Source organism: Leptonychotes weddellii, chromosome 7, assembly GCF_054177405.1.
Source record: "Leptonychotes weddellii isolate Sample4059 chromosome 7, ASM5417740v2, whole genome shotgun sequence".
In the NCBI taxonomy this organism is placed as follows: domain Eukaryota; kingdom Metazoa; phylum Chordata; class Mammalia; order Carnivora; family Phocidae; genus Leptonychotes; species Leptonychotes weddellii.
The window spans coordinates 120,297,698-120,309,707 of record NC_138375.1 but is presented as its reverse complement, the minus strand read 5'-3'; the positions used below and the strand labels follow the sequence as shown (position 1 = coordinate 120,309,707).

The following is a 12,010-nucleotide window of genomic DNA, read 5'->3' as shown; positions in this document are numbered from 1 at the left end:
CTATCAATGCCTACTTTGAGAAAAGTTTCCAGAAAAGTACTGATCTGCATATGAATCATTGCGACACATTCTGAAAAGAATGTGAATACCATCTATTAAGAATTAAGAGAGAAGCAATGTAAGGAAACACAAACTTTCCTTCTTACTCCTCTCAGTATTTCATTATAAAAAATTTCAAATACAGAAAAGTTGGAAGAATTTTAGAGTAAACACCCATATACTTAATAACTAGACAAATTACCATTCTGCTATCTTCCATTACTCACCTATCTATCAGTATCTCTTTCCATCCATCACCCCATCTTACCTTTTTACATATGTCCATATAAAGTGCATTCATCCACACACTTAACCCTCATGCATCAGTTTGCACACCCTTATCATTATCGGTTCTTTTCTGATACTTTTAATTAGCACTCTCTTCTGAATCCCTTTGCCACTCTTGCCCTCATTTCTCATTTCTGTATCATTCCTCCCACTTTCTAGCCCCAAGGTTCTAAATGGTAAAAACAAATATGAAAAATCTGAGCACGGGACAGTCTTGAAGTAGCATCAGGAAAGGACGCTGAGGACCATAAGGGGTCTCACAGGCATTATCCCCCCAGGCCCGGGATGGAGGAGGTCCTCGTGAACAAGCTGACACAAACCAACTTACCGGGGGTGGTGGGGGATGGTAATTGATGAGCATGCCAACCTAGTAATTTACTATGGGAAACATAGCTAGCTATCAAATACCCAGACCCACGTATTTGTTGATCAGCTCAATCTCTTTCTGAACTAATCTACAGAACAGGTCAAATTGTGAAGGCTTTTGGTGAACAGAGACTCAGAGGACAGGAAATAGTAAGAAGGTCTTAGTGACATGGAGCCTTATCAGCGTTGATGTTTCAACAGCTGGCCCGCACTGTGCCTGACACCAAAGGGCTGCTTTGTAACTAGGACAAAGATGAAATGAGTATGTGAATACTGACTATACTCTAAGAGAACTGCTGAACAGACCAGGAACTCGTGGTGTGGATCAGGGCACCTCTCTAATGCCTGGACTGTGCTGGTGAACTATGCCGGATTCTACCCCTCCAACCCCCGTTAAAAAATTTCCATGACTACTATTCTCATTTGAATAATACATTCTCTTTTAGCCACATGTATGCCATTAATTCAGCTTTCGTTAATCCTAATCCTGCTTTGGTCTGAAAGACAATCTGTCTTTAAAATGGGTGGTCTATGTCTATTGAATCCCATCTTTGATGAACTGATTTTACCCGCTTTACTCTCAAAAAAAAAAAGGAAGTGATTCCCTACTACCTGAGGTTTCCCCTGATGTGCAAAAACCATTCCTTTCCCTATCTCAAGATTTATGTCTGATAAGAAATGTTAGTCATTTATATTCTGGGCTTCCTAATTACCAGTCCACAAAGACTTGGCAAAGTGAGCTCTTCAGTGGAAAGGCAACAACACTTAAGTGTAAATACAACACTTTTCACAACAGATGGTTTTTCCGCAGTGACAGATAAATCTAATTCTGACAAATTGATTTCATTTTGAAATCCATAAAAGAGCTTTCTAGTCATAAAATCTCCAGGTGAATCCTTTGGTTAGGTAACAACTTCCTCAAGTAGTTCTTTCAAAGACTTAGATGTCATAAATCAGACTATTTTACAGCAAGCAATTCCTGCCTTCTATTGCTTAACGATTTGTACCCCTGACCATTTTCCCTATATAGATACCCCAGTAAATATCTGTAAACGTCAGCATTTCGTGGTAGAATCACACTCTTCAGGGTCTACCGGAATGCACACCTTTATGGTATTAGGGTAGAAAACGACACAGAAGCAAGGCTCTCTGAAATATGCTCACTACTTCACGTGAGTTTACTTACAGACTGAAAAAAAAAATCAGACACTTTTAGGCATTGGCACCTCCGTGGTCAAATGCCAACCACCAACTAGAGTTGCTCTCTAATTGCCTCTATTATAAGCAAACAAAATACAAGGTTCAGATGCAGATTAAAACCCTTCAAGAGGGTAAAAGATACTCTGATGTAGAGAGTGGCTTTCGTCGCTGGGGATAGGAACGCTCTGAGAGGGGCTCACGCACTCTGTTTCAGAGATCTCAGAAAGAACTTAAGCTAGATAAACAGGGAGCAGTTCACCGAAGCTGGCCCGCAAAGGCCATGTTTGTTCAGACTTCATCAGTTCTTTTTATTCTTTTGATATGTCTGTCTCTAGTGACGGAAACTCTTATTTTTTTTTCAAGAAACTAAAGCACAAAAGGAAACTGAAAAAGCTGCAAACGGATTTGGCAACAGCTAAGCAAGAGGCTGCCATCACAGTTCTGGAGCTCAATGAGAAGATAAGGACGCTATGTGAAGGGAAGCCAGCCCCTAGAGGTCAGTATTACCACGTGACAGTCGCACACCAGCCCTCAGGCCTGCGTGAGGTATATAGTTTTATTGGCCACAGAGGAAAAGTCAGGGCCACCGTGCCAGGGAGCATCCTGGCCCGGCCTGGCCTGGCTTGACCTCCATCCGCATGAACAGCGGACATGACACAAATTATTGACTCCAGGCTGGGTTCGCTTTCACTGTACGTGAGGTAGGGAATGAACAAGGAGTTCCTTAGAGGAAAAGTCTCTGAAGCTGAAGAGCTGGACTAAATAGATCTGGTAAGTGTCTTTGCACAAAAGCTGGGTGGCTGGAGGGAAGGGGAGAGTCTAAGGAAGACCGGAGGGATGAAGCTCTGGAGTGGAGCGAAGAGAGAAATTTGCCTTCAAGTGTAGACAGGCTTGTACGCTCGGGCAGGCACACGGAAGTGAAAAAGGGAGTGTTTGAACAACCGGCCAATGAATGAGCCAGAAACAAGCAGGGAAGGCTGGGTGAGGAGGAAATCTGGGTGGTTCCAAAAAATTGTAATGGCCACTATGGTTTGGAGTTTTGAACAAGTCTTCTCTAAGGGACTATAAACACACACTGGGGGAGGAAAGCCCCTCCGACTGCTGTCATTAGGAAAGATACGAGTTGGGGCTCCTGGGTGGCTCAGTCGTTAAGCGTCTGCCTTCAGCTCAGACTTTTCAGAAGTCTACCTGTTACTTTATATGTTGGGAAAGGATCTGAGTTGGAGACAGGATAAAGATGAAGCTGAAGACTTAAGAAAATGTCATACAGGATGCCTGGGTGGCTCAGTCATTAAGCTTCTGCCTTCGGCTCGGGTCATGATCCCAGGTCCTGGGATCGAGTCCCACATCAGGCTCCCTGCTCCACGGGGAGGCTGCTTCTCCCTCTCCCACTCGCCCTGCTTGTGTTCCCTCTCTCGCTGTGTCTCTCTCTGTCAAATAAATAAATAAAATCTTTAAAAATAATAATAATAATAAATAAATAAATAAATAAAAAGGAAAGATACGAGTTAACATTTAATACTACATGCCAGGCATTTGGCTAAGCACTTCACATGTATTTAAGTCTCAGAATAACCTCTGAAGTAAGTAACTTTATGGATTTCAGAAGAATAAGCGGAGGCTCAGGGACGTTGATTGCTTTGCCCCAGGCTAGACAAGTGTGAGCAACACCCGGGCAGGGAGCCTCCAGCCGGCCACTCACCCTACCCAGCGCGCCTGCGCACCTCCGACGTGGAAGGCTCTTCGGTCTCTGCTCTACGCAGCGACATCCAGCCTCTGTCCGCCTGGTGAATCTCTTGGAAGCCCGTGGTCCCCCGGATAAAGTCTTCCTCTCATGTGCGGCACTCTTGTAAAGCCAGAAACAGGCCATTATTCCTACTCTGGCTTCCTTTATTACTCATAAATAATTCTGGAAAAAGAGGAGGACCATGGAAATAAATGGAGGAGGGGAAAGTAGGTGATGTTGGTGGCTTCGGAAAGGGAGACACGTCCAGCATCCTGGCCACTTGGTGGACCTTTAAAATGAGTTTGGTTTTAATTTTCTATTCTTAACAGCACTTTCCCGGGGTTGAAATGGCATTCAACACAGTCATCTTGAAACACATGCTGAAGGTCAATTTGTTTTTCTCTTCCCGCAGAACATAATGATAGCTTATGAATTTGCTTTTACCGCCATGAAAACTTAGAGAATAAAATCCATTCCAAGAATGTTATCCACTTAAAGGTCTGTATTCTAGGGCATCATAGTCAGATTTCAAGTTAGTTGCATCACAAGAAGCTGATAATGATTGTACATCACGTTGGAGAAAGTTCTCCAGTTCGCCTGAGAGAAGCTTTCAACTTCTCAACTATATTTTGAATCCAGTGAAAAAAGATCTTATTGCAAGGTTTATAATTCTAATTGTTGACAAATATATCATTTGCTGTCTAATAACAATTTTGTCCCTTTGATATTTTAGTAGGTCAAAATTAAAATCACACTGAGGTACCAGGACTCCAATGGTTGGGGGGAGGGTAGAAAACATGAAATCCCACCTTTGCCCATTTTCTCTCTGTATTTCTGTTTAGAAAAAAAAAAAAAAAAAAGGTACCTGTACAGGAAAAAAACACAAAACCCTAATGTATTATGAACAGATATAACTTTAAATAAGGATAGGTATTCAAGGTCATTATGGATGAAAACAGTGACTCTTTCTGGACCTATATGTTGCTTCTCTTATTTGGTGGAAAAACTGAGTCAGTGGACTGACTTAAATCAAATATTTGCACTTTATTGCTCTCCCATTGCTCCCAGGCTCCTCAACCCGAATTCAGTAGCCCAAGAGAATGTCAAAGCACTTTTGGCTCCAGAGTCATATTAGCTTTCATTCTCAGAGACTTTGGTCACCTTGTCCTACCCTCAATACACTTGAAAGTAGAGTCTGCAAAGATGTTGGTAACTTTAACACACAATGGTCTCCATTTAGCCACACAACAATTAGAATTGACCCACCTCCCACACACATTCCTAGACCAGAACAACACCCCTCCCCTAGTTATCTTGTGTCCTTTTATAAAATGTTTGTTTTCAGTTCTCAGACCTCTGTTTGCAAATGACAGATGTCCCAGTCATACATAATAGCTTAAGGAGAAAGGGTAATTTACTGGCACAAGTGTAAACAAACTAAGAAAGGGCATGCCATTAGCCATATATTCCAATGGATACAGAGTCTCAGATACCATCAGAACACTCTTTGTCTCTCAACTCTGCTTCTCTCTTCATTGAGACTTCATTCTCTCAAGCAGGATGTCAGAAGAGACATGGCCATAAGCAACTACGGACTCTTCTCATCTTTCCTCCAGAGAGAAAAGAAAGCATTTTTCCACCAACTCCAGTTAGAAAAAGTACAATAAAGCACTCTGTCCTGGCTTGGGTTGGGTACCCATGCGGGGACATGAACCAGTCTGTGGCCAGGGGTGGAGAACTATGGTTGGACAAGCTTAAGTCACGCACCTGCCACTGGGTGGCAGGGTAGAGGGAAATCAGGATGGAAAAGAAGAATGTTCTGGGGGCGCCTGGGTGGCTCAGTCGTTTGGCGTCTGCCTTCGGCTTGGGTCGTGATCCCAGGGTCCTGGGATCGAGCGCCGCATCGGGCTCCCTACTCCACAGGGGGCCTGCTTCTCCCTCTCCCACTCCCCCTGCTTGTTTTCCCTCTCTCACTATCTCTCTCTCTGTCAAATAAATAAATAAAATCTTTAAAAAAATTTTTTTTTTTTTCTGACTGGCAGCTCCCACCAGAAGCACAGGGCTGGATTTGGAGAGAAGCACTTCCTTAAAGGAAGAGATAACCCATTACTAGAACGAAAGAGTGAGGGACAAAACCAACATGTCCAAAATACTCTCAACTAGCAGTCAAGTTAAAATATAATGTAATGCTTAATGAGTCACCCATCCATGAGTATTTGCACTTTTTAAATTGATTCTTCTTGGTGAACAAAAGACCTTCAGTATCCAAGAAATAAATGTCCAATGATATAATTTCAGACCCCATAAAAATGGAGAGTGAACCACTTTGGGAAAGGAATCCCCTTCCAGCCCCCATCAAGTGACATCATGGTTGCCGACTCTGAAGGCCGGCCTTATTGTAACAACTGAAATTGCAAGAGGGCAAAAAAAGTTTTTGTTCTAAATGACATGTTACCTGGATTAACATAAAGCTACTTCTCTGTTATAGTTACAGATTGATGCCTATAGTTCTAACAAGCAGATCAAGATATTTCCAAATAAATTAGAATATTTTTTACCCAAATGTGCATTTTTTTTCCTGGTTTGGTTCATTTTCTAAGTCAGTCTATATATATTAGGTTGCCATTCAACTCTTCTAATCAGAGGAATGTTCCAGAATATTGGGAATACCTTTAAGCATAGTCACATTTTGATGAAACAGTGAGCTACCAAACTTTCTTTTTACATAAACACAGTAAACTACTTCACTGGCTATGTACTTAAATTACCTCCAAGGAAATAAATGGTTTAAGTCAATGGAAAGTTCAACTGAAAAGAAAAACACCTTTATTATAAAACTGGCACAGCAGGAAACTTACAGCTTGAGTGTTGTTTGTTGATTTTGCTTTTTGTGCAAATAATCACAGCCCAAGGCAGATTCCTACCGTCATTTCCACAGCCTGCACCTGAAATGCTTACGGCTTTATTTACTAGCATAATTGAGTGAAATGCCTATTGTACCCCTTCAGAGTCACCTTTTGGTAAACCTTAGTATGCTGGAACCTAAGGTTAAATTTCAAAAACTATCTTTGCTTCTTTTGACTTAAGAGGACAAAGTTACTTTGCAAAAGACATTCGTGACTAAGTCTTGTTGGTACAGGAGCATTAGGTCACTTGCTATGATGAAAGCTCCTATCTTTGACCAGAACATCAGGGACCTGGTTCATAGATTTCAAGCCAGTGTACGATGCACTCTTCTGGATTTTTTTTTTCCTTTCAATTCTTTTCTCCTAATATGCACAGCTATTTTACCAAGTAAGGTATTTAGCCCCCACATGCAAGTTCCCACTGCCCCGGTAACAGCCATATCAGCCCTAAGTCATCTCTTGGTTTTAATCCTGTTAAAAAGATACTCCCAGTTAGTGCAGATACATCCCAGGGCAAGCTTATCCAGGACTCAGTGCCTGAATAGAGCCAACCATTCTTTTCAGTGAGGCATGGACAAGGATTGACACTTCAGTGATTTTCAGGGGCACAAGATGGTTTTTAAACACTATTGATTTTAAGAATTAGACTATTGATGTTTTATATTGTTAAAAAAAAGTCAGGAGATTTATCTCTTTGTCAACATCCCAGAGCCAACTGTGCTCAATATTTTCAAGAGTATCTTGTATCAGGATGTCCACCCCAGGGACTCAGCCCTCTTATTCGCTCTCCGCCTACAAACTTCCCTAGGATCAAAGCTCCTATTGCAACTAGGTGTTAAAAAAAAAAAAAAACTGGGATTTGAGGGTGATAAGAACATTCTGGAATTAAACAGTGATAGTGGTTGCACAACACTGTTAATATAGGAAAATGAATGAATTGCACACTTTAATTGTACACATGGTGTATTGTATGTTATGTGAATTTTATCTCAACTGGGGGAAAAAATGCTCCTCACTAGGATGTAATGACTAACACCCTGTCAAGTTTAAGTGTATTTTATTATTTATTTATTTATTTATTTGACAGAGAGACAGAGAGCACAAGTAGGCAGAGCAGCAGGCAAAGGGAGAGGGAGAAGCAGGCTCCCGCTGAGTGGGGATCCCGATGCGGGACTCGATCCCAGGACCCTGGGATCATGACCTGAACCAAAGGCAGATGCTTAACCGACTGAGCCACCCAGGTGACCCAAGTTTAAGTGCATTTTAATGTGAGTGCTTTGGGCCCAAGTAAAATCTTGACTTGGTAGAATTCCAAGCATTTAGAGAGAGGTCATACTCTTATTTACTGGAGTAAGGCCAATCTTGTGTAGTTGTTCATTTGTGTCTAGGTTTTTTCAACAATGCCATCCTTTGGCATTGTTTTTCTCTCAGCCTAGCTCTTTGAGAGGCTGTTCTTCCTCAGATGAAGAACCAATAACTTGTTCAATAGTTCTACATGCAACCCTTCTTTCACCACTGAACACAGATATTTATCTTACCAGAGTTCTCAAAGAAAGTAACAAGGAAGGTCCTGAGATCTCACCTTTTCAAATGCTGGGACCTTGCCAAAATGCACTGTTTGCCACCCATTTCATCAGGCTTCATGGGCTTTGGTCTGATGGTTGGTCAAAGTGTAAACAGACAGCCTTCCTACCACTGCCAAGGGTGTGACTGCCTTGGACAGAAGGTGACAATAACTTAGGAAAACAGAAAGTGGAGATTTCCCGCCCCCCCAGACATACATATTATTATCCCAACACCTATAGAAAGGGGTTTCCTTTTAAGCCCTCCCATTGAATCCTCAAAAACAGAAGCTGTTGCAAGGTGGGATATTTTACATATAGACCAATAAATACCAGTAATTAACAGCAGGGACAATCACAGAGCGTGGGAGTGGTAACTTCAGGATGTGCTAAGTATAAGAAGTTCCTGAGGAGTTTCAATATTTACCTCATAGAAATAGCTTATATTTATCTTTATAATCTCTAGGTCTCATTCAGAGATTTCCTGTCAGTTTGTCTCTTCTTTAGTCCACCAAAGTCTTTCTGAAATAGAGCAGCTTCCTGAAATAGAACCCCATGGTCAAAGTCTGATTTCAGAAGTTTCCTTCAAGGATAAGCAACTGCTCCAGGAGTCCCTGGAAAGCTTAGGGATGTTATTTCATGAAGACCCCAAGAAATGTTACTTATTCACTATGTGCAAATTTAGGGTGGTTCTAATTCTCAAAAGGACATTCTGGAAACTTCTAGGCCTGAAAATCACTCATGGGAAAACTAGGTGTTGCTCAGGACTTTGTGGGTTGCCAGTGACAAAAACCAAAATGAAACTAGGTTTAAGTAGAAAAGAAGGAAGAAGGCTGAAACACAGGGCTCCTGGACGGCTCATTTGGCTCCTCTTTGCTACTGGCGCTATTTGAGTGACTGCAGGTGTCGATCAGGAAGGATGGCCTGGCTGCCCTGGTCTACAGTGAACATCTGCTTCTGCCTGCTCAGAACCACTTCCCTCTTTCTTCCGTAGCAGAAGCATGATCTTCTGTGGGGGAAGTGTTCCTCTCCCATTCTCTGAAGTCCTATGGGATTGTTCATCACAATGTCCCTTCCCCCTTCACCCAAAGGAAGCCTTGTGACCAGCTCTCTTACGCTCTTCCTAATTAACACTTTTTTTTTCTTTAAGTAGTCAGCATTGGCTTATACTACTTGCAACCAAAGAACTTGAATTTATACCCAACTCCAGGGAACAGAACTTCTTTCTCACAGTATTTATTCAGGATCTCACAGAAGGAATTTGATTGACCCTATTTGTATCACATTCTAACCCATGGATCAATTGCTGTGGCCAAGGCTGTGGGATGTTAACATGGACCATACCTGGGTCATGTGCCAGAGGTCAAGGGCTAGGAAATGTTATCAGGAAAAGAAGAAAATGGAGAAGCTTTCTGGACAGAAGACAAAAAGTATCTCTCACTGTCCTCTTTAATCTACTTTAGTTAAAACTTATAAATCTGGAGAATATACCCATGAGTTGAAGATCAGTTGTATCTTGTCAGGAAAGCACAAAATTTATCTACTTTCAATTTCAAAGTGCACATTTAGGCCCTCCCTTTGCAAAAGGCCTGGAAATCTATTTATTTTATAATTAACAAAGGGTAAGAAGATCCATTCTGAAAGTTTTGGTAGGGGTCCAAAATTTGGACGTTTGCTAGCTATACCAGCTGTGGAAATTCAATGATCTCAAGGTCTCCTCCCTCCTTTGTTTGTAAGACTAATTTTAGAATTATACTATTATCAGGAAATGGTGTCCCTTCCTTCTGTCCATCCCTTAGGAATTTTTTTTTTTTTTTTAAGTCTCCTGGCTTCTGGATCCAGAGAAATTGGATAAAAGGGCAAGCCACCAGCTATTATCAAACAAGACATGTGGGAATTGGAGTTTGATCAATTTCAAAGGTTTCCTACTTAACTTAACCATGGAGGCTGCTATGATCACCAGAAGAGCATGTGTTGTTTGGCAATGCTGTTAAACAACCCGGCTTAGAGCTGAGAAGGCAGGCAATTTGCAGAGAAATAGTCGAACACTCCTTTGTCAAACATCAGCAGACGGACATTTGTCAACATAAGATGAACTGGAGAATGAGGGGTTGCAAACAGTTGTCAGCCAGCTGGAACACCAGTGTAGCTTTTCCTGGTACAAACATCTTGGTGCCCAAGTAGAAAAAGTGAATGTTGTTCTCTCCTGCATTCCCCAGAAACCTCAATATGATTTCATTTAATGACTCAGTGTTTCCTGATAGGAGGTTGAAGCAGAGAATAGCTATGTTGGTCATATGAATAAATTTGGAGGAATGAGTGGATACTTTTGGGGGGGCTTGAGCTCATCAAATTGAGAAAGGATACACAGAACAAGATTCCACTGGACAAGTGAGTGCCTTTTGTTTGAAGGCACAGGATTTATTTCTGGTAGTAGGATACTGTTAGATATATACTCTTGTACATATATTAGGTATATTAGATATATACTCTTGTACATATATATATATATAGACCCCTATGTGCATTGTGGTGGTCTATAAGAATATTTGTTTTTAAAGATACACTGCCTTGGACCAGATTATCCTACTATGCTTCTACACTTCTCAATCAAATAAGGCCACAATTTGATGTTGGACAAAAAACATGTAACTAAGAAGAAATCAAGAGTGAATGTAAGAAGAACGGCATTATTCCTGATTTGTTTAATATGCAACTGGATCCAGGAGAAACTGGCATAATAATTGGTGCCTGTAAGATCTGAAAACGTTCTTGCTCTTCTATAGACGCTTTCCTTAATCCCAGGAATTATAGCTGAGAATGTTGCTCAGCTTTTCCAATAAGACCTGGAAGTCTTGCCACGCCAAACTGTCATCTAGACCTAGGTCCACTGTTAGAATATCTGCTCCACAAAGATGGTCTAGACATGGTCCAAGGGCTCATTTTTTCAATGGCTACCCCTAGGGAATAAGGAAAGAGCTCTGTTCCCATTCCAGGGGATTTTGACTAGAACTTGGCAAATGAAGGTGGGAAGAGCCCTCAGTCACAAACTGATCTTGAATTCTTATAAATTGATCAATTATAGTTCCAAAAGGTGACATTTCTGAGACCAAGGAATTAAAGGATACAAGACAGATGGTAGAGAGGTACATGTATGTTTCATGAATGGACAAAAGCAAGAATTATAAATTATGAGTCCTCAAAGGCAGAAAAAGCACTTAAAAGATTCAGGTCAATAGGATAAAACCTTCTTAGTTGTATAGAATCCCTAACATTACGTTCACTCTTATATTCCTAAATTTATAAGGTAATAGGTAATAAAACTTTTATCATACTGAGCTATGTATTATAAGAGGATTTTGACTTCAAGTAAAAGTCTCATCTTCTAAGCTGATCCCAAGAGGTTAACAACCTATTTGACAAAGAGTCCCTTCCAGTCCCTTTATCCCAGCTCACCAGAGAGACACTTTTGATGACACTTTAGGGTAAATAGGTCTTTCTAACTCTGGATGAGTGCCAAAATGTCCCGTCTTATCCCAGGTTGCTAAGTAAATTTCTGATAAAAGGTAGTTAATTTTCAACATGCTTTTATTTTATTTTTGGCCAGGTATGCCACAACCAGATGCTATTCATTTTCATTTAAAGTTACATATAATGTTAATCCATATATAAATTTTGTTTACCCTCTTTCAAAGATTACCTGGAGTTTTAAAAGGAGAACTCTTTTAAAATATACTTTTCATTTCAAAGTTTTAATATCTCACATATCTAGAGAAATCATATTACTAGAACTAAAAACCAAGATACTGACTGACATAAGATCTAGCATATAAATTTATATTCATACTCAAAACTATTTGAAACGAGGGGGCTCCTGGGTGGCTCAGTCCATTAAGTGTCTGCCTGCAGCTCAGGTCATGATC

At 40.9% G+C, this 12,010-nt stretch overlaps 1 protein-coding gene across 1 annotated transcript in view; it reads left to right on the top strand.

Moving 5' to 3' along the window:
* CCDC192 (coiled-coil domain containing 192) overlaps window positions 1-12,010 on the top strand; it is a 193,085-nt gene that overhangs the window by 128,964 nt on the left and 52,111 nt on the right. The window contains exon 7 of the mRNA XM_081825621.1: window positions 2,257-2,389. Within this exon, the coding sequence (XP_081681747.1) occupies window positions 2,257-2,389 (133 nt within the window). The remainder of the gene's footprint in view (window positions 1-2,256; window positions 2,390-12,010) is intronic.